We start from the raw sequence: 23963 nt of genomic DNA, 5'->3' as shown, positions 1-23963 counted from the left end.
AAAATGCATTCCCATGGCCTTGTAGCTGTAGTCACCCGGTCTGTACTTCCTCCATTTCTTTCCCAATTTGAAGACAGACACATGTCAGCGCTCTGACCTATCACCTTATTTCCATGTGGTTTGGCGACTGTTTGACCTTTTCCTGAAGAACTACTTCACGCCTCTGAGACTTGGATGCAGCCAACAGATTTAAGAATTCTTTAACCAATATCTATTTTCTCGTGCGGGTTCTGCTCTTACAACCTGCTTGTTAAATTGTATTAACATAACTAATCTTTCCCATGAAAGGGGAAGTGACAGAAGGTACTAAAGCTTAGCCAATGATAACATATCATTATTTAACCTGGTATGATCACTATTACTAGGCCCATCTGACAGCTGGGGAAACAAGAGATGAAGTTTACTGGGCTTGCCAAAAGTGTTTTGTAAAGCCATCACTTAGGAACAGAATGTCAAACTTCACTACCTCACCTTAACACCAAAACAGTCCAGCTTGCGTCTTCCTCCTGTGTGTAAGCATGTTTGTGGCTGACATTCCTTAGCTCACCAAGGAGTAACGCTTGCACGTCTGATTACAGCTGAAATCAACGCTTCAGCCTGAAGTCGCGCTCCCGCCACACCATCCCAGTGCTGTATGAGATGCTTTGCTGCAATGCAGAACTTCACTGTTCAAACATTAAATGAGGCCACCCACTACTGCCTAGCAAAGATACTTACCTTGTACACAGTTCCAAAGGCTCCAGAGCCAAGAACCTTAATGCGTTTTAGCTCAGTTTCCTTCAAGATACGAAGCTGTGCTTGGTTGGGTGCTGTGCCACTTGGGGTCAAGGGTTCCACGAGCTATCAAGGAAAATCCAACAGTGATAAATGTTTGAAGATGTCCTTCCATCACATCAGAAGCTTATACTGAAAAGAACCAATCCAGTCAAACACTGGAATAAGACAATGAGATCTACTGATCTGCCAGCTTGGGGGGGGGGGGAGGGGGGGGGAACGGGACGGGACGGACAGGGGGAATCCCTCATCTTTAAAGTAAATCAATAACGCTAAGAAGAAACCAGGAGATCTGATAAAGAATATCCTCACTCAACGTGTAATAATTTCCACTAGCAATTGCATGATGGAATTATGAACTCGAAATTGAATTGGTGTCACAATGACACACCCAAGGACTTTTGCTAATGGAGGCAGTATAAATATTTTCTGCATGGCAGAAATACAGTATTTATTATCAGTGCACCACCTTCTATTTTTGCCCATTTTAGCACCTTTTAAGTCAGCTATATTTCTTTTTAATAACCCTGACTGAATGGCTCATCATGGTCTTAGTCTGTCTTGGGGAAGGGACTACTCTTCTGAACTTCTGTTACATCACACAGGAGGACAGCTTGAAGGACAAAACATCTTACAGCAGACCTGCAAGTTATAACGGTCAATTATTTCCTGCAAAAAAGGCACAATTAAACCGTTTGCCCAAGACAAAAACCATGTCCCAAGAAACCTTCTGAATGAAGCACAACAGCACCTTCACTTAAAATGCTCTCAGATCTCAACACTCTACCATCTCTGCCAGAAAAACAATGCTTCTTTAAAACCAAATTAAAACTAAATGAAAAGGACAATACTCTAAACACTGAAAAACAGCCTGTTCCTTTACAGGACGAGAAAAATAATTCAGGGCTACTCCTACTCAAATTGTTTTGAAACCACTGCAGTATTTCAAAGTCAGCTGTTTACAGGGCTAAATGCCCTGTGCTCTGCACTTTGAGCACTGCTGCTATGGCTCTGTAAGCATCAGGGACTACTTAATTAGTTGATCAGACTACTTTGGTTTGGGTAGAAGTATCACTAAGCTAGAAATTGCCAGAGACAAAAAAAATATAACAAAAACAAGCAGTAACAAGTCGGGCTATCACAGAAATAATTTGTGAGCTGTACTTTTTACGGAATGATTTCTCTTTCCTCCTTTCCATTTAGATGTCCAGTACTTAGGTGGTGAAAGAAAGGAGGATTGCTGTAAAAGACAGACAGACAGAGGGGCGGTAAAGTCCCGTATTTCCAGTTTGCAGAGGATGAAAACAGCTTCCGTGCCATAATCCACCAACATAGGCATGGCAGGGAGGGGAAGCGCCATGTGGCCTAATGAAACGCTTGTAGAGTTTTATTGAGAAGGATGCACAGAAAGAACAGGTCTGTTATAGCCTTCAGCCAGAAATGAAGACTTCAGCTGAAGCTGTAGCAGTTTGTTTGTTTAGCTGAGGATGTTACTGACTCAATTCTCAGTTCCTAAGCCAAGGTAACAGCTTTCCCACACGATCAGTAGGAGATTTTCGTCCCTAAGGAACTGCCGTCAGCTGCAGCTTGTGTCGGACCAAATGGAGAACGGGACCTGGAAGTTCAAAGCCAGTATTTTCCAAATGCAATGAAAAATACCTGCTTAAAATCACATATTTAGGCAGAGGTTCATATGATGGCAAGATTCAGGTATCTTAAAGCACTGAGTATTCTTATGCTTTCTGTACAACTGAACAGTATTTATTCTGGCAAACATAAAGATATTTAAGGAAACAGATTGGGGATTCATAAATCATTTGCTCCCGGGCTACGCAGGGGATATAAATGGGAGCAGGACCCTGAAGATAAAACAGAAAAGAAAACAGCATTATTAACAAAGCTCTACCAAAGAATCAATAGCTAACAGTATTCCCAAGCTTTATTTATCTTAAGTAGAGGGACACTAATTCCATAGTATCATCACTTCCAACGTATCTCTGACCTACAGGGCTTAGATCTTCACTATAGCTGAAAGATAAGATTTAACTTATCTTTAAATATACTTCCTAGCCTGCACTCTCCACTCCCTGCAAATCCAAGAGCTGGATGGAGACGGCAAAGAATTTTGTCCTATACCACTCATTACTTGCTTTTTGCCAGTACAACTGCAGACCTCATTTGGTTATCCTCTGCAAAATCTATCTTGCTTTATTAAAACACGTTATGTTTATTACTGAACATGACTACAGGCCTTGACAAAGTTTGGACCATAAAGCTGATACAGGCACTAGAGCCAACAGTAAGTGACAGTCTCTGCATTTAAGCATTCCTGATGAGCTTAAGTTTGTATCAGGGCTTACTAAAGGCAACTGGAGTCTTAAAGCTGACCTCAGTATACACTGGATGAAAACCTGTAATATTTAAGCAGAAGAACTGCTAAGTGTATGGGTGAAATGGAAAATAAGCTCAGATGGGAGCAGGGCAGAGTTCAGAAGTCTGGTGTAGCACGAGTAGGTGACCCTGAGGCTCTTTCTTGCACTTAGAAAGGTATGAATCTGTGTATCTATAGAAAATGAGCCTCTTGAAATAGCTTCACTCATTCTATCTGTTCAGTCGCATGGAAGTCAGCAGAAGGATTTTCTACAGATTTCACTGGTAACTGGACTGGGCCTGAACATCCTTGATATAAAAGTACATCAGCTCTGTGCTTCTTTCCAAGTTAGTAACTACTCTGTGAAAAAGCACACGCCCTCACCTCAGTCTCCAGGAACCTTCGCAATGCCCTCTTCTTTTTAATGCTCTTGCGCCGAACGTACACAGCAAACGTCAGGCCCACGATGACGATGATGAAGAGGCCACCAATAACTCCCGCAGCAATCAGAGGAGTTCTAGCAATCAGAATTAGAGACTTTACTGGGAGGTAGGGAGAGAAACCAAAGAATGGCTGGGTATATAATACATAATCACTTGGAAAAAAACTTATGAACTGTCTTATGACCAGAGTTTCTAAGTCAGTCCAAACAGAAAGTCAGGGGAAACACACTGAGATGCAGTATGGCCTTTTTTTTCTTTTTCTTTTTTCCAAATAATGTATCAATTTTCCTTTTTTTTCAAATCGTCATGCACATGTGAGGAGTCGTGTGGACAAGGAGACACAACATGCACTTTGATGGCAAACGCAAATCTGCAATGGCAAAATGAGGATACAGGATATCTGCAGTTTATCCTGTAAGAGCGTTAACTACGCTTACTGTTTCTTTAGCTCCAACTACATTAACTGATGGGTTTGGGCATTTAGGGGGAAAAAAAAAAAAACAAACAAACACTTGAACAAAGGAAGTTACTACTAGAACCAAGCACCCCCTCGGCACTCTTGGTTTATTAGCAGTACTAATAAGTATTTCAGTCAGTAGTCAACGGTTGCACCCCTCTGGTTTTACTACTGCTTTTCACACAGCCAAGTCCCAGACCAGAAGACTGCTGCGCTGGAGCGACAAAGCTCCTGTAAAGAATGCCAAGCGAGGCTCAGCGTTCGCACAATACCGTTTATCCCTCCACTGCTTCTGTAACTCCTTTAGCTTTCCAGGATCCTGAGCAGTATCAACTACAATTACTAATTTGCTTTTCCATAGCGCCAAGACACTGTAGTCTGGCATTATGGTGGATACTCTACGGCGCAAAACAGGACAACTGTTTCAGAGATTCACGCGGTTTGACTCAAGTGCCCATGTCTGGAGATTCCCGATACAGTCAGTGGAGAGAAGCAGGCTCTTGCCAACAAATAATTCAAAGCAGCAAGTGCTCCGACTCGGTCTTCCTTCTCTCTCCTCTGACTCTGTAGGGTGCATTGAAGCTTCCACACCAACTCCCTAAACCGGGCATTTCCGAGAACACCGACAACTTGGTAGCGTGAACACTCAGTGTTCCTAATCCCAGCAATGCTGGACGGTAGATAAAAAGACGGGGTAAAAAGAGACAACGTGATAATTGCAAAGCATATGCGGTGTGGAAACTGTTCATTACAGGAAAAAGGTTGACTTACAGATAGATTGTGGAAGTATCGTGGCTACAAAACCCTTTAACAACTTTCCTCTCTTATGTCTGAATGATGATGAAAGATGCATTACGGCTTATTAATAACAATGCACTGTTCTGCAACTGAAAACTTTGAGGAGTCTCCCACAGAAATAGGAAACTGATCAATCTGACCCTTCATTCCTCTTTATGTCCAACCACAAAGCTGGCCAGTAAGATGCAGTGCCATCTAATCTGGTTGGGTACATTAAGGTGCATCTACATGTTTGAAGCCCATCTCCAAACTGTCCTAACTGCTCCTAGTCACTGCACTTGGGCTGTGAGCAGTCTCAAACCACGCAACCTGGATGCCTTTCAGATCGCATTAACCAGAAGATAGCTTCAGGAGCACCATCTGATGTGCTCCAGCCCCTAACTGGCACGCTGTCCACAGGATCAGATTAGAGGCAGTCCAAAGTAAAATCCTCTGCAGCAAATGTAGCCTAGACATTGGATCCTCAGCAACACCTATTTCACTCTCCAGATCCAAGTGAGCGCTACTCATTCTGTTAACAAAGACTTACACTGTCACACCTAGCGATTAAAACATTGCGTTTAAAGCACCACCATCATCTTTATCCAGGGAAAACGCATTAAAACTACTCAATACTTGAAGGTCTATCATAGTTCAGAAACTTTACAATGGAGAACATAAAGCCTGCAAAGAAGGAAACTGAATGCTGCCTGGGTACGAAATGATTATGACGTCTGGGAAGCGTGAATCCAGTACCACCTGCTGCTCACGTAGACACACACCTTCTTCATCCAGCCCAGCCTCGAGACGCATCCCCCTTTCTACTCTGATCGATTACTCTGCCAGTTTGGAGTGCAGAACTCTCATTAAAGGACCTGGCATATCCATCCAAAGCTATGGTCCTCTTTATTTGACGTGTCCTTTCCAAGATGCTGATGCAAGAAATTCTTTAATGGGCAACACTGAAAAGACCCAGACATCAAAAGACCTCTATGAAGCTAATACTGACTAATATTCTTGAACAAAAGGAGGCATTTTCTTTATGTTGTCTGAATAATCATATTTCTAACACCATGAAACGAGACTGACAAAACGGGAAAGAGACCTGCAGGCTTCGAAGTGCATATTAATAACCATCATAACAGCTGTCAAAATAAAGAATTACAGTTTTATGGTACCATGTACACTGAGAATATTTACATGATAGACCACTATAAGTAAACAGTTCCAAAGGAGACATAATGGCTAGTCAAGTAAATAAAATGAACTTCCAAATTGCTTGCATCCCTCTATTGTTATACAGTATACAGGTTCAAAATGAATCTTTATGTTCAATCATGTCAACCCTCACCAACTTTAAAAAGAAATCTTCATTATTTTTAGTAGCGATTTGAAAAACAAAATCATTTTTAGAAAATTTCAGCAAACAAGCACCTTCTACTATAGTCATTAATGTCAAATACGTTTCAAGGAGATGAAATCGAACTGCTTGCTCAAGCCTCTCTGACCTTTAAAAGGCCTGTAAAAGTTAATTATTTTGAAGAGCAACACTCAGCTAGTCAAATATTTGCAAGTAACTCAAGGTTTCAATGGTCTGCATATTTTACCTAAAACTTTAGGAGCTACATCTGAACAGATCATTAAGCTCAAGAAAGGAGCCTAAGAGAAATAATACAGAATGCAACCTCCCCCCCATATTTCAGCGCTAAACAAGCAACTCAATGCAGAGAAAGTTCTATTCTGAACTCCAATAGTGAACAGCTGCCATCACTCTTAGCTCTACCATCCTCACATAAAAATCATAACACACACAAACGCTACAGACCTAAATGGATGCAATTTTATACCGTGCAGCTTCTCCTCACCCTGCTAAGACCAAGCTAAGCCTCCAAGTCAACAAGTGCTTTGTTTGATATTCTAGCAAACGACGAGTCATTGGCTTCAGTGCTTTCTGTGATCACTGACGCACTTCAGGATCATGTCTAACTGTTGTTTCCAACCACGTGTAGATTATTTTCCAAGCACCTCTGTTTTGTCAGTGCTACCTACCTGCTTTGAGTTTTTACTCACGTTCACTAGCCTGAGCTTGTTTTCTATGTATTCTGCTAACCTCTTCCAGTCTTCTGCATTATTTCATTACTATCTTCACGTTTGCAGTAATTCCTATTTAATACCCTTGTGAATTCCATTAACATGCTGTTTACCTTTCTTTTATGTTATTATTAAGGTGGTTTAACACAGATCCCTGCAAGGTGGTGGTGATCAGAGAGGTAACTGAAAACAAAATCTTTCTCCCATTTTGTTTTTGTTTTAATCTAATTTTTTCTGCGTGTGCATCTAACCAAGGGTTCAAGTTGGTACACAGCTGGGCACACAAACCTCCTTATCGTCAGTGGCATTAAAGGCTTAATCCATTTACATTACTGTTACATTACTGTCACACAGCAGTTTCTGTTTGTGAATGCAACTGGCTGTATTTGCCCATCTCAAGACTACTTCACTGCCAACTGAAAACTAATTCCATGAAAATTAACTGGAGCCATGTTGATGCTGAGAAAACAACTACCCCACCGAAAACCAGATTTTTTAAAAGTCATTTTAAAAGCACTGAGACCCCATTTCTCTGTTGGGGCTTAGAGAAGCTAAAGTAAAGCGAAGAGAAGCACCTGCATCCCTCCTTCCTATCCAGCATAAACATAGGCAGTCAAGAGTTGATTCTGGCTCACCCTTCTTCCAGCTCCACTAGGAACCTACCCAGAGGAAACTGCTCATACAGCCTTCATCTACATAATGCAAAGCTACCCCAGAGGATGGAAAAAAAATCTCTACTAGGTGTTTCTGGACTTTTACACTGATGCAAAACAGTTGTCCAAGAAACACGGCCCTGAACCATAATTCCATCCCCATATAATTAACTCGCTGTTCCTCCCCCCTCCTCCAGTTGAGGGCAGAATATCCAATTAATGACTGAAGAAAAAGGAAGCAGGGGAGGTAATGGGAGGGAAAAAAAACCACTACATGCGAAAAACCCTGCCTTCTAACCTGGAAACTGCGTGTATATGTGGCTAAGAGTTGAAAGTAAGATTCTAGTATCCCCTTAGGAGAAATGAATAAGATATATTTCTTTCCTAAATGTGTACACTGTTTTCATATGTAGAAGCATCTAATACCCACTCCTGCACACCAAAATTGAGATAAAAAGTTCAAAGTTAGTATGCCAAGGCAGACGAGGATGCTCAGTAGGGCGGCTCGTATCGTCATTCCATCCACTCCAAAACAGCCAAACATCTACAATTCCCTCGGTGCTCCAACAGCCAGGTATTAAAGCCTAATTATGGACTTCCATATGTACGTGGTCTTATACTCTAGACTGCAGAGCTTGGCAGAAGGGGGAAAGGCAAAAGGAGAAGAAATCAAATTCTGGTCCACGGAGTAAAGCTATGGGCGAGAACACCTTTTTCTACCTCTGGTGTTAACCCACAGAAGTAAACTGAGCTCTGAAGCCAAGCCGTTAAGAGCTCAAAGTCCCCACTTCAACCCTCCTTGCCCATCGCCCCCCCGCCCCCCACCCCCGAAAGGTTTCTCAGTGTTTCTGAACAGGATTCAGTGAATATTTGTTAAGCAGTAGTTTCTTGTAAGTTTTCTTTAACAAGGCATTATTGTTTCCTGATGGACAGCTCCCACATTCTGCACTCCTCATCCCTTCCCTCAACGGGGAGTTCAGCTGACTTTGAAGCTGTGCTGAGGTCTAGCAGATTCTGCTAATCCTAGAATGATAATATTTAAAACCTAGAAGATAAACAGAGTGGGAAGTAAATTCAAATATGTCTTAATGGCTTCTCTCCGCTGCACAGCAATTCCCAGCAGAGCCCTGCAACCAGAACTTCCAGTGCGTTCGGGTGTCCACGCAGCTGGACTCCCTGAGGAGGTGGAAGAACTAGTCTGACGTTATCCATATCAGGACGCGCTTTGCTTTATATTTGCCCTTCCTTTTCAAGGACACAGCTCCGTTCTCCCTTTCCCCACCTAACCTGAGGGTGTTCAAAGACTCACCCGCCACAATCCGTGCTCAGATTAGCATCTTTCCTCAGGCGTATGCACAACGGCAAACAGACAGCTGGCTGATATCATGACGACTACCAGCTCCTCATTTAGTCTAGAGATGGACAAACTGTGTTCAACCTCACTGTCAACTAGCTGTAGTTAAACCCTGGTGGCAGGGAGTCTGAGCCACAACTTCGCAGTTTCGACTCCCTGTTAATGCATTTGACTGGAAAGAAACGATGACATCTCTCCGATTACAGTATCAACATAGGGCCTTTTCATGGGCTTCTTCCCCCATAAAAGAGAGAAGGACAGGTTGCATCTCTGATGTTTTTAGGCTGAGGTTTTTCTCTTCTGCCAAAACATAGAAAATAAATTTGACTGATAAGAGCTTGCACAGTGACTTTTGTTTTGAGGCTTGTGCTTTAAGTAAAAGGATTAATGCTGCCTGTAAAATATGCCAAGACAGGCCCCGTATAATGTAGATTGATTTATCTGAGACAGAAAGCCAGTTAAATTCACTAGACTGGACTCAAAAGGTGAAGCCAGTTCATCAAATGAAAGGACAATCCTCTTTATACGCTTGTCATATTTCCCATTTTCTTTGGGAAGAGTAATATTTTGCTTCAAATATAGAAAACTAGAGCTGTAATGACCACGGGCACTGATGGACTGCTCTGAAACTAAAACCATCAACATTAGCTCAAGGAGTTCCTCTCTGCATAAAGCGTTCACGTTAGAGGCAATAAACTCGGCCGGCAGCACACAGGCTTCTTCGTAACCAGTCGCCGACAACTGGCTCTAGGACTATGTCTGCGTACGGGAAATTAAAAATAAGAAAACATGCTTTCCGTAAACACAAGCACACAGCACAATCCTCTGTACAACATTATGTACTGGGATATTAGTTTGTCCGGCAGCACTGCTCTGCGTTCATTGACTGGCAATACCGAAAGTACCACCAAGCAGCACTTTCGGACGCAAAAGCTGTTACTCGGCTTGGGGAGCTGGAGAAATACGATGTAGTGTCTGTATCAAATCAATAAGTAACCAGAACTCTGAACGGGAGCTGGGCCGTACAGACAATATAACTCCTAGCATACGATCGGCCACTCAAATTGAGTAAGAACACTCCTTCGCTCTGCGATAAGGTGCTTAGGGCAGATTTTTATACCAATTTCTTCATTGCTATGTATCTATTACATGTTTTGGCAAAAGCGGACAGGCAAATCACCTTCGCTCTCCCTCCTGTGCAACTTTTCAAGCAGAAGGCTGAACTCCGGCTCAGACGGTTCAGAAATTCCTTCGGTCTGCCCTCAGTTTTGCTCCTCCAGCCTCACTGCAAAGGTGAGTGAATACTGCACGGTCAGCATTAACAGAAATTCATTAATGTTTTCAGGTGGCAGCTTGCTCCCGTCTAACGCATGCCATTTTTTTCTTTACAGTTTGCAAACAATCATGCAGATAGGGGTCTGCTCACACAAATATTCAGGAAGCACAGAGCCTGGAAAAACAACCAGATCTCTGAGGATATGCATTTATGACAAATTAGCTATTCACTACTTGGTTCTCTGAAATATTTGGTACCCATACAGGACACAGAAGGACACTGACTGCATTCTGGTGATAAGTCAAACTGCAAAGAACACAGAACAGCAAAAAACATCTCAGAGTATTTTAAACAACCGACAGTAGGAAGCCCCTTTGAATACTGTGCTCTTCTGCTTTTTTTTCCTCCTTTTTAAGCGCTTTCAAGATTCAACTGGTAAGCAGTTGTAAGTCATTTAAATTCCAGTTAACTGTTTTCTGTAATTGAGCTATTCAATCTATGAAATATCCTAACCATTAAATCCCTAAGGGAAATCTTGCCTGTAAGACCCCAGAGTTGGCTTGCCTCCTTTCTACAAGCAACACAGAGCAAAAAGGAGGTGCCAGAGCAAGCCCAGGAGCGTTACAGAAGTCACATGAAAGAACTGCACAGTTGTTTAATTCTTATTAGAAAATAAAACTTTGGTCCTTCCACTGCTTAGTATCAAAGGACTGCAATTCTGCTCAGTTTTGGAGCTGGAGACTGCTGTCCCTTTCTTAGGGTTACACAGAAAAGTTTCTGTTTGCATCTCAGAGATCCTAATAGATCATTAAAGCAATGGTTTTTGTATCCCATGCTCTTCACTACATTTACTTCAGAAAATAATCACTGCTCCTTTGAGCATGCCTCAGTCTCTCTCTTTATGCATGATTCTTGTGATTGTTTTTTGGGATGGCAGCCTCTGCTTTCAAGGGGACTCTGATAATAAAAAAGGAGTCTTTCAGAAGATTTGAGAAGCACACAGCAGATTCAATCTGTATTTGTCTAACTGGTTGTGGACACTGGACTCTTCTCTGTTCCAGCTTTTGAATCGTGTGGGGCAGCATTTGCTTTCACAAGCTCCAGTAGTATTTCGCAGGAGGGAACCTTCAGGGCCTGTATTTCGGGACCACGTCCGAGATTGGGTCATGGATTCCCTCTTTCTGAAGTCTTCGTGACTTCACGTTTCTCTTTGCTGAGAGCAGAATCTGTACACTGAAGATAGCCCTAATTTCCATCAGTCCCTTTATGGTCCGGCTCTGCATCTACACTCACATGAGCAATCTCACCAAAGCCATGAGCAACAGTCAGACTGCAGTATAGGAGTTCAGCACTGGACACTGTGGCAGAGGCAGAAAAAGAGCCAAATCCAAATGGAACATAATAAATTGATGAGAACCGATTTGTCATACTATGTGCTTGATCTTCAAGTATCTCGTCATCTCCGATCTTATGTTTTGTGATAAATGCAGAGCTTACAGGGACTTCAGTTGATTCGTTTGTTTGTTTGTTTGCTTGTTTTTTAAAGGGTGGCATTAAACCATCTTCGGGACCTATGTTTGAGATTAGAGTTAGACCGCATGGCGGATCTGTAGGTTTAGCCCTGCTGGTTCCTTTTCAACAGTACGTTTGTAAATCTACATCCATACACTGTGTGTGTGTGCGCGCGCGTCTCTCTCTTCGTATATACATATCTATATAGATATATAAATGATTAAGATGTTTTCCGTCAAAGCCTAAAAAACCAGTCACACTTCACTTTGCACTGGTATAAGCGCTCTTTAGCATTCCAGTAAGTGCCTCAAAATGGCCACAATGCTGTGGTGAACATGCATTTTAACTTCTTCTCATTAGAGCTCTAAATATGCAGAATTTACCTTTATGGAGCACAGGAGGGAATAAACTCATGCAGTAAACGCAAGTATCAAGCAAAATCCAGGGTAGATGCAGATCAGGATATATAGTATTTATTTCTGAGTATGCCTGATGCTGCTTTGGGAGTTATCACTCTTATTTCACTATTATATTAGGGGGATAATAGTCCGTCTGTGTAAATGCCCTACACAAATTTTCTCCATCATTAGAAAATCCCATTTAATTATGGGGAAAAAACGGTAAAAGAAAATTGATATCCTGTTTTTGAAAAGGTTCTTTTTGAAAGAATCATCTCCTACACCACAATCCGCCCAAGAATTCTTCTAACTCGTAGCATATCGCTCCTCTCCAGGAGTACTTACGTTATCAAGGGAAGCAGAGAGACAGTCTGGCGCATCCTGCAACTCTTCTTAATTATAGCCATCTCCACACTACCAGCATTTCCCTAAAAGCCACTCAGAGAAGAAGTTCAACTTAGAAGCTCTGAACCCACCCACCTCCGCCTCTCTCCTCCCTATCTACAACCACCCAAAGGAATCCATTTCTCTTCACAGATTGTAAAGGGAGCCAAGGAAACTAGTTTCTGTGAATATTGTCCTTACTCTCTCTTCTCAGCTCTATCAATGATTCTTTTTGTGCTTACGTACACTGCAGCCTCCTATCATCTTGACAGTCACAGATGTGACTAGATTAGAAAAACAGCTTGTGTCCATGGTAAGGATACTGCTCAGGATAACCTAGAGTCTAGAACAGCTGTTTTCTTATGATTATTTTGCAATACAGTACACGGCCCACATGAAGGTGGATGATCATGTAGCGAAACAGTTCTTTCTTTCTCCCAAATTTCAGCGTGATAGAGCATCAGTTGACCCTGATGACTTTCTATGCCTCTTATCTCTCATAGCTCCTGAAGCCCATGGGGACTCAAGAAATTAAGGAGACAGCAGGCCCAAATGCATCTTACTTTCTCTCTATCATAAGGGGAGAGAGGGGGGAGAGGCTGCCTCTCATCCCACTTTAAAAAAAAAAACCCATGTAATTGAAGTATCAAAGGGAGAAGGGTGCAAAGCTGATGAAATCCATAAACATATTGCTACGATTACAAGTTCTGGTTTTTTCTCCTTAGTAATTGCCTCTTTCCGACTGGAATTTTCCTGGTGGGGGGAAAGAGTTCTCTCCTTCTAAAAGGCCGTTGATTAGAAGACAACACAAGCCTCCCAAAGTTTGCAGGTTACTTAAGGTCCACTGGATGACCTTAAGTATCAAAGTGGAGACAGTTCACGCAAAGCTGAAATAGTGAGACAACACTGCACGCAGCATGCATCCGAGTCATGTACATGCGCATCACTGCCACAAAGGGAAAACCACATCTACAGGAGCTAGAATATTAACTCTTCAATCTGTTCTTTATCTATTATCCTTGTTGTGATCGAGACTATGAATATTTTCAGCTAGTGGCCCATTTTTGATGCAGCAAGACTTTTCACTTTTTCCCCTACTACAGATTATGAGGAGCAGTCATCCCATTTTAGTTTTGCAGTCATCCCATTTCTTTAAGGGCGGTTATTCAATCAAACACAGCTAGGTCCACTCATAGAGAGCCCACTGGAGCTAACATGATGTCTCCCAAGAGCTGATGCAAGCCTACTGGGAACACAGAAAAGACCAATTTGGCCACTGCCACACTGGTGAATTGCCCAGTTAGAACTAGTCCTCTTCCTTTCCAGCTCTTCCTTGTTTCTTCTAACCGATCGAGCTACAGGATCTCTATATCACGGTCCATGCTCCCAGCATTATTTTGAGATTAACATGCCATATTGTCAACAGTAGGGATCACAATATCCTACTTTCTCTTAAACATGACCTGGAAGTCCATATTCAGCGACACTGGCACCAGGCCCAGGGGTTCTAACTCGGCCAGACTTTAACAGCGTTGACTGGAACGCAATACATGGTGGAAAATTCACCACATGGATTTGCTAATGTTATCATTACTGGAAAGCTAAACCTTATTTCCAACCCACTTTTTTTCTAAAACTCTCCCTCTCGTCTTTCTCTCCATGTCACCAGCCTTGCCTCCTTAATCCACTCCTCAATCCTATTCCATAATGATGAGTTTACTCTTCCTCTGCCATACAACATCCCTCCATCAAATTCCTCAAAATGCATCCTTCACAGAGTCTTCCAGAGAGAACTGGCTACCATTAAACACCTCACTGTGCGCAGGGAATAAGACGGAACCCTTCTGTGTGTGTAATTTAAGCCCTAACATTTCAGTGATCAGAATCCGTTCTCACTGCTTATAAACTCAGTCCATGGTCGTACCTGACCCTGCTCTGAACAGGAGTTTGGACTAGATGACCTCCTTACGTCCCTTCTAACACTAAGTTACCTTTGACTTGAACCCTACCCCATCTCCCAGGCAAACTATTAAATCCTAAACCTGGCTGTGAAAGTCCCTCAAGGCAGGCCCTGAAGCTTCAGTCAGGCTAGTGAGGCTGCGTCCTATTTCGAGTCAACACGAAACGGACACGGGCCCTTTCCTCCTAAGAAAAGAAGGAAGACAAACTTCAGAGCTTCGGATCCTGAGCTCCCATCTTCAGCTCCCGAAAGAGGGCACCCAGCATTAGCTCAGCAGACAGCACTGAACTGCACCACTACTCCACTTATCCTCAAGCCTGCTCCTAGCAGGAGCTAAAGGGGCTGAGTTCTGTTCCTGATCCTGAGAAACACGGGTGGCAGTTCAAGAGGTTTGCCAGGCTCGTGCCTGGGCTTAACACACAACCCAGACACTGCTTAGGCTACAAGCTATACTCAACCCGGGAACCGTGTCCAGAATCCAGTATACGAGCTGCACAGAAACCTGCACATGAGCAGTGCTCCACCTAATGCTTTGCAAGAAACCGTGCTTATTGCAAGTCACCGACCAGAAGCAAGGGCATGTAGAAACCACGCTGGAGAAACAATTAAAGAACCTCACATTATTCTGCGGGTAAAGCAACTTCAGTATTACTATATATGGGACTGGATTGATGACCAAGAGAGCCAAGAGAGAAAAGTTAAAAACGCATCCTTTCCCCTTGTTTGCTTTTACTTTTCCATTGTTTTATCTCCTTTTCACTCAAGTTATGCTGCTTTACAACTTCTGCCCCTCTAAGAAATATCTGTGCTACTCTAATTTCAGTGACATATCTAAACGATACCAGGTTTCAGTAGACAGGGTCCTGGAATCTACGAGTTAAAATGGAATAGTGAGTAAAATAAGAACGTAATGCATGCAATGAAAATCCAAGCGGATATCTTCAGAGGCAAACAAACTTTGGTGTATTGCTTTGATGGCCAGTGTTTCTAATGGACAGACCAGGTCACGAGCAGGGTATTGGGTGGGAGCCTACGACAACTTGCTTGAACAAACAATTTGCACCTTTTTACTCCAAAGGTTGATTGCATTTCAGTCAATTTTCCTGCAGGTACTACAAGAAAAGCTTCACAGAACTTACCAATCAGGGATTACATGATGACTGGACCAAGTTTAATCAAAGTCCTGGCCTTTGCCCTGATGACAAGGCTTGAAATTGCTCTCAAAGTTTTGCACAAATACTGTGACTCTCAAAGACGAGGGATTGCTGGCTCTGTCTAGAGATGTACTAAAACAGGCAAATACCATATTAAACTCCTCACAACTCTCTTGACAATGAAAAACTGTCAGAACTAGCCAAGACCTGTTTTTCACATTGCCCCACAATCTTTTCTTGCCTGTTTAGTGATTTGTTCAACCTTGGGTAACTACAGAAATTACAGAAACAGCCAATATATCTGGAAAAGGACCTGTTCACCAGTGTGTCAAGATGATTCAGTTAAAAATTTGCATTGGGTTGAAAAACAGCGTGAACTGTTTATCTGAAACAGAGCAGTCCCTAAATCGATTTCAAAGGTTACATACAAAAAACAAACATAACAAGCAAACCCATGCTTTCTAGATGCCATGCTTTCTAAAACTTCACGCTACCAAAGATACACCTCTACCAATGCATGGGTCGGGGGGAGGTGGAAGGGTGCCACAAAAGAGGGTAAGAGGCAGAGTTTGGAAAAAAAAAAAAAATCTGTATTGAGGAGCAAAATAAGATGCTTAGTACTTCACTGCCATTTAAGGCTCAAACTTGACAAAGAGACACAAATCAGACCTTCAAATTTACATCAATTAGTGCAGAAACTTACAGGGAGAAACTACTTGCCTTCAGCTGCACCACATGAAATAAAAATGCAGCAATAGTAACACTTACAAACACTTACCATATTTAGTCAAAATCAGTATCTCATTCAGATGAACATAGACACGATGCAGGAAAGTTCAGTCAAACAGGAAAGATCTCCATCAGTTTCTCCTCTTTCCTACCAAGGGCTAAACTTAAAACTCAGAAATAGCTTAACTGACCTATTTCCTAACGAACAAAAATACGGCAGCACAACAGAAACCCTGCGTACAACCATTTGGGGCCCTCACTGCGTGCCTCATCAAAGTAAACAAGACCCAAAACCAGCAGCTAGAAATTCAGTAGCTACATTTGCTTGTATATGTCCAACTCAATCCTAGCAACCAAAATTCAAAGGAAGAACTCCTGGGTCCTGTCCTTAGGACGGGACCCCAAAGCTGCTCTTAGCTGGAAGCTGCTACCACGCACCTGAAGTTGCTATGCCATACACTGTAAATACTGACACGAGGCACCAGTGAAATCCTCCAGCCCAATTTCCTCTATAGCACAGCACAGGCTTCGCACAAATTATTTCTTTCAAAGAATACATCTGCAAAACAAAAGGTCTAGTCCTGATTTTGTAAGTCCAGTGTGGGAGAATAAAACACTAGCAGGGAAAATCATTCCAGGGTTTAATAATCCTTCCTCAGATATGCATTGCCATTTTGCTGCTTTGCATGTGCCTTTCTTCAGATTTCAGCCATTTCCTTTTTTCACAGGCACCCTCCCTTTTAGACTGCTAGACCAGCGCCATCTTTAAGCAAACTTTTGTTCCTTGCATCAGTACTTTTAAGCGATAAACAGGTTCACACCTTACCCTTCAGATAAATTAACTAGCATTAGCTGCTTGAGCTCCCAAAGTACCGCACTACAAGGCACAAGGTCCAAAGCTTTAATTATTCTTGGTGGCTCTTGTCTAAAACCTCTCCAATTCAGTCCTGAGAAAACAGCAAGTCTCTCGCTGAGAAGGAACAGGGCCTACGTTCCTGTTCGACTCTGTCTGCTTCCACTGTAACGAGGCAGAAAAGAAACAAAATACCTCTGTATTACAGAACAGAGCTGCAAAGCAATCTGAATTAACAGAGAGAGGGTGGTGCACAGGAAACGAGTTCAGTGCTAGATGCCCCTTTCCCATTACAATTTTCATGTAGTTATTTGAGGCTGTGTACAAAAAGCCCAAAGGTACAGATAATTTATATGGCATTTCTTTCACCCTGTTACTTCACTTTACAGTGTGGCAGGAAAAAATTGTAGTAAGAGAAAGTAATTTGGTCTAATGGCTTGATTTACTAATGCTCTGTTCCTGTACAATTGCTGGTATTCGTGGTAATGCTTTCACCTGTGGTAATTGCTACAGTACAACAGTCCACAGTTAGCACCAAAGGACAGAAGCCTATTAATGCCTCAGAAGCTATAGCTGCTATTATTAGTTTACCATTGTGTGTTTGCAGGCCTCACTTGCCTAAAACTAGAAAATCTCTTATCAAATTCAAATGTGGCAATTCCATTTCTGCAAAAAAAACAAATGAAAAAAAAGATCAACAGTGAATTGGGTTTTCACCAATTAACACGTCATCTACTATTTTATGATCTTAAGCTGGAAAAGCTGCTGCAAGTTAACTGCAAAACAGAACTTACACTTGCATGGAAAAATGAAAGCGGTAATGTCATCTGCAGACCTCAATTACAAATTCTTACCTGCATCAAGTGTTCTAGGTTTGATCATAACATGAAATACTTACCTGGTTTTAAGTAGGCTGTGAAAAAGTAAGCCAACGGGCAACATTCTTGCAGGATTATTTTACTAGATTTTGAAAAGGAATAATCTATCCCTGAGAAAAACCCAGTCCCCCTCCTACCATAGATTATATGATTTGAGCTACTAACTTGGGCTAGAGAGATCCAATTAAGCAGACTTGCCAGTATAAATGCTTACAGCACAGTTACATACCATCAATGTACTGTTCTAAAGAGCCTCAACCAAGAGTTTTCCATTCCATGCAAAAGTTGCAGCTCCTTTATCGCCTGACAGGTCACAGCGAGGAAGCCTGAACACACAGAATTAAGTCTTGGCTGGACTCTAAAGAGAAATAAGTTTGTCACATAAATTGTCTAAATATGAAAGAGGAAAAAATCCTGCCTTACACAGGTAAATTGCAAGTAAGACGGCAAGCTTTAGTTCTAATTTATTATATATTAAATATTAATGAATTACTAAGAAACCATTCACTGAGGTTTAAACAACTCTACTTCTTACATCTTTCTAAAGCTCTACAAATGTATTTTTAATAATAGATAATTAATTTATAACAACATTAAATCTAAATTAAATCCACATTTCAAGCTAGAAAAGTAACTCACTGGAGCGCAGCAAGATATGTATACTGTTGCTGTATAACAAGATCACGTTTTCACGGCACAATTTTATTTCTGCACCATAGCATTCGTGTAGCCAAACCAGTACAGGCACACAGCAAAAGGCCTACCTAGCCTGATGAGGAAGAAAAGCGGTGACCACTGTCATAGGACAGCACGTGGTCTCCCATTCTAACAACCTGTTTTCAGTAGCTGGGAACTTCCTATCACTTCCAGTCTTCCCACAAAGACCCACCACATCTGGTATAATCATTTTTCACTTGTCCTGCTCCTAGTTTCGGTAACGATAATTTAGCCACTTTTTAGCACAAAGAATTTGCTTCTTTTAAATGTAATTTAAAATGTGTTTTGCAACTCGTGGTAGCACAGCAAAAAAGTATTTAAATAGCTTTTATTGAGAAACGTCTGCAAAGGTGCTGCTGAAATTTGGCTAGGGCCTTGCAGAATTCCAGTGCTTGGCAAAAACTTTATTAGCGCATCCTGTACGTTTTCCGTGGTAGTCTGCATAAATGGGAGAATCCTGCTGTTAAAAGTGTGCTGACCATATACATACTGCTAACCCAGTATACCGAAGCCACAGGGGGGAAGGACTTGATAAATGCTTGCCATGAAGTCCAAGGATAACCGAGGGACTACAAACTACCCGTGTGCTATGCCGACGGAACACAAGTCACTGCGTGCTTCTGCAAGAGACCTGCTTGCTTGCTAAGACTGGGCACTGCACTAATGCTCCTTCAGAGTTCAGCAGCTGAAGGAGGCTGCTGCACAACAAACCAAGCAATATACTAAGGACTCCCATACCTATATTCACACAGAGACACACTAGGGCAACTTCTCCAACCTTGGCATTTCTCTTTTTGGTATGCACCGCCATTCAATCACGACTGTTAGTCAAATCCGCCAAGCATGAGCTCTGCCGCTGAGACGCTTGCTCTATGAACACCAACAACCTCAATACACATCAGAGTATTTCACTCGCATTCCGCTCCTTGTACAACAAACTACGGCTTACATCAAATGTCCTGCCTTATTCCATCCTGTGCACTCTCAACAGGGTCCTCCGACTACTGGAGCACAGATTTAAAAAAAAAAAAAAAAGCACTTGGGTGACTATTGACTCTAGCTCCTGCACTCTCCCAACCTTGACAGGTTATCTTCATCTCTCTTTAGAGCAGCAGATCCTATCAAATACTTCTATCCTGGAAGACCACACTGGCCAACCCTACGGAGGTGAAGCACATTAACTAGAAAACCTGATCCCAGACAAATTGTTCTCAGCACGTTATAGAACAAAAGGGTTTTCATCGGTGGTCACATCTCTGTAGCAAAAAAGAACTAATGCCCACGCAGCCTTTGTTCCAACTAGACCGGTCTCAACAAATCAGAGTGGTAAAAAGTGGGACAGCTTTTACAAAAGAAAATCATCCCGCAAGCCAGTGGCTTTCCCGCGTGTCACAGGGATCCTCAAAACACACTCCTCCTAAAACCCCAGGCAGTTGGTGTGACAAAAAACGCGGCCACGGCAAAGGTCTGTTTGGGAAGCAGTTCAGCAGCGGCAAGTTCTCACACAGAACAAGGATTTCTCTGTCAGTCTGTCCTAAACGGACAAAGCTCTACCCAATCCACAGACATAGGACCAAAAACTCTAAACGTTTTTCCTAGTCTCAATTCCTAGGGGAAAACAAAAACCCTCAAAAACCAAAAGATACAGTCGGCTTCTTCAACTGATCTGTTTCGGTACAACATCAGAGAATGCCATATTAAAAGTACCTCAAGAGTAGCACCTTTTTCCAATCAGGACAGGTATGTGGCTTAATTTGAACTCTCAGATCCTATTTTCCCTCTTATTTTATACAGATTCTCCTCTTCTTCCCCCTCCAGAAGTGACTATAATTACTCTATAAAAATATAGACTATACATATGGAGCGCTTTCCCCCAAGCAGTGGAACAGAGCACCATAAAAGCAATGAACACTAAAAGTTTCCTACAGGTGGGTTTCCCTTCCCCATCATCTTTTTAGAGCTCCTAAGCCGCTGTGAAGGTCTACCGAAGTCATGCTGTGGCGGGGTACCAAACAGCTATGGAAGGATTTGCCTTGTTATACAGGGTTTACTGTTAATTAGCTCTTGTACACAAACACAGCACATAAAACAGCTTTTTTGTTTAGGAAGCGATGATTCGTTGAGGAAACGTCCTTTGTTGCTATAAAGAAAGTGTTAGGCCTGTAATTTGAGTTAACGTCCACACATCGCTTTATGTGACCACTTGACAAGGGTGGGCCTGGCTAATTAGTTTCTGTTAGTTAAAAGGAACACGGGAATGAAATTTCCTGAGGGCATAAATCAACGGAGACATCACTTTATTCAGATGAATACATTACGGTGCTATTTCTTTCCTTTCCACATCCACCACATGCTTCTGACTACACCTTCACGCTTACAATCTCTCATGCACCAGAAAAACGGAAACTTCACTCCTTTGCTGATCTTTTTTTCCAGTTTTAAGTTGAATGCATCACGGGGAGGAGGAACACGTTTAAAATTCATACTTCAAGTCACAAACTTTGACCACAGCCTAGCCTGAAGAGCTGATTTAGCTCAGAACACAAGGCTCCTGTACGGTCCCTCGGCAGAAACTCTCCGTACGGCGGGGAGGAAGAAGGGAGAAAAGGAGGCTAAGAAAGAAGCTACGTCAGCCTTACACCAGCCAAGGACTCCCCTGGGCTCGGGGAATTCTCCGCTGCCGAGGCCTGTCCTGCCCTTCGGCGCTGAGCATCGTTATTGCGTCCCGAAGGGGTCGGCAAGAGCTGTAATTACAATAGCTGGAATTAGCCCCAAGCAGAAGAGGGGCTCACTTCTCCCACGAGCTCTAAAAGCTTCTGTTGGTCAAGACGACATTTACTCCTTCAGAGTGTGAACTTTTTCTGGCAGTTAAGAACGTGGTCAAGGCCTCTGTGAGAATAAACAATGCACTGAAAATACATTTCGGTCCTCAGGCAGAAAAACAGGACAGGCATACTCAAGAGATCTGACCAGTAACCCATCATTTGAAGCATCTATCAGGTGGTCTAGAGGAAAAGTAAAATAGCCTGAAGTGACACTGAGCTGAAAACACGGGAATAAGAAGGTTTCTAACATTATTTTGGACAGCACTGTACTGAAGTTAAGGGACCAAAAAACCAAAACCAAATCAAACTATGCAGGAAGCCACTCAACACCAAAAGCAAGGACTCTTTCCACAGAACCAAACGCACGCAGAGAAGCTGAAGCTTTGCTCGTCATTTGGAAAACAAACCATGCGATGTACATCTGATTCCTCTTTATTAAACATGACAGTAAAAATTTCTCCGCTACCCTACCAGACTCTTGCAAAAGCCCTCAAGCCAATGGATCGTGACAATTTGCAAACTGCAAAACTGGAAAGAAAAACACAAGTATGAAAATGGAAACAGATGAAAGACATGAGAAATATCTCATGTGTTTGCAGTCAGAGCCCTGCTCTCTTTTTCAGCCGCTCAAAGAGCAGAGAACCTTGCCCTTCCACCCGATGCTAATTCAAGTCAATGGCAGAAATTCAAATCCGTGGGGAAGGGTAAAACTTTTTTTTTTTTTTTTTTTTTAAGGTCTGTAAGCCTAAGGAGGATGCAGAACTGTTAAAGGGACATGAGGAAGGTGCCACCTAAACTGGAACCATTTTGACTGGCATCCCTTCTATCATAAATAAAAAGTACCACTTTTGCCAGTGCAGTTTTGCCCCCCAAAATGCACAATTTTACAAATCAAATACATACAGAAGAAAGAAAGCCCGAGGCTTCTTTCTTTGGTTGGAAAGTGAAAGAATACACATCTATTTAGCATTTTATCACGTATACAGTGATTTTCCTAACAAACGTTCAGCAAAGCATAACCAAGAAATTCCACCAAATCTAGCAGGAAACATTTGAGCGTCAACTGCTGTTCACACGGAATGGAGCAGAAAACGCCTCGTTTGAGTAGAGTAAAATATTTACTTTAATTTTCACCACCCTTAATAGTTAGCTTTACTACCTTGACGACAGTTTACTGACTCAAGGAGACGAACGCTATGACTTGCACACAAACCAAAATAAGCATTGCCTGCTGACGCATGGCTTAAGTCCGGCACTAGGCAACATCATCTCGCTGTTGCGTCATCACGTTCGAGGTCCCACACCTCTAATTTCACTTTTGCTTTTTAAATGTAGGGTCCGATGTGAAATCTACTATGTTTAACAGGAGTCTTTCCACTGACTTTGGCGGGTATTAGGCAGTACCCACAGAGACTTACATACTATCTGAACATTTGCAATGCAAAGTTAAGTTTTGCCGTTATACCAGCTGGGCTAAACAGCGAACAAGTCTGCATGGCTTTTGTACTACCAGGGGAAGCTAGAATGAGCAGACTGTAACAGACTGTAACCTCTGCAACACTACGGCATGACAAGAAGTCATCCTAGTGTGAAGCTCTGAATAGTCCTTCAGAAACTGATTAAAAATTGAAGTGATGAAATGCATGTTATTTTAAAGCTGATTACTAAAGCAAAGAACTTCAGCACGTCCCCCATTTTAAGTAGTCTTAGTAAGCCCCTCCCAAACTTATGCAAATAATAATACATTTCTACATTTGTGCCTAGGGTAAAGTTGATGAAATGCACACCTTTCAAACTGACTGAGGGTTTTGGGCATCTCAGTTTGGATGAGTACGCATCTCAAATCGGATATCTCAAAATGGAAAGATTCCAAAAAACACTCAAATTTGAAAAACTCAGTCGTCTTCTACTGCCTAACCATTGGGCTACAAATCGAGTCCAAACTGTCACCAGTTTAATTAAATGGATATACCATCTGGTAGCATTTCCAGAATATTGCCTTTCACGTCTAAACACGTTCGCCTGCAACAGCTAGGAAGTTGGGATCTTCCCATTAGGTACGTAACTAGGAAGTAAAGGCAACTTTTTTTTTTTTTTTTCAAACTTCAAATCTGAACTTTAAGGACATTCAATTCTATGACAAGGGAAAAAAAAAGTAAAATGCTCAATGAGGTGAAGCTGATTGGGAGGATACATTTCTCATCCAGTTCTAGCTCACAACAGCAACCCCACAGCCTGGAAGTCATACTAACCAGTTTGAATTTAAAAATAAACACAAGCAATGGCAATGAAGGGCTTTCACAAAAGACAACATAGAGCGCAACTGGAATGTTTCGGGATTCTTCCTACAGAAATTT

At 42.2% G+C, this 23963-nt stretch overlaps 1 protein-coding gene across 3 annotated transcripts in view; it reads right to left on the bottom strand.

Annotated features, from left to right (window-relative positions):
• Positions 1-23963, bottom strand: part of ERBB4 (erb-b2 receptor tyrosine kinase 4) — a 597238-nt gene that overhangs the window by 122827 nt on the left and 450448 nt on the right. For all 3 annotated transcript variants that reach the window (XM_068947909.1, XM_068947910.1, XM_068947911.1), the window contains exons 17-18: positions 3530-3662; positions 718-840 (exon numbers count right to left, since the gene is read on the bottom strand). In XM_068947909.1, coding sequence (XP_068804010.1) covers positions 718-840; positions 3530-3662 — 256 coding nt within the window. The remainder of the gene's footprint in view (positions 1-717; positions 841-3529; positions 3663-23963) is intronic.

This window comes from Struthio camelus, chromosome 6, assembly GCF_040807025.1.
Source record: "Struthio camelus isolate bStrCam1 chromosome 6, bStrCam1.hap1, whole genome shotgun sequence".
In the NCBI taxonomy this organism is placed as follows: domain Eukaryota; kingdom Metazoa; phylum Chordata; class Aves; order Struthioniformes; family Struthionidae; genus Struthio; species Struthio camelus.
The sequence above is the reverse complement of the archived record's forward strand: the minus strand, read 5'-3'. Positions and strand labels throughout refer to the sequence as shown.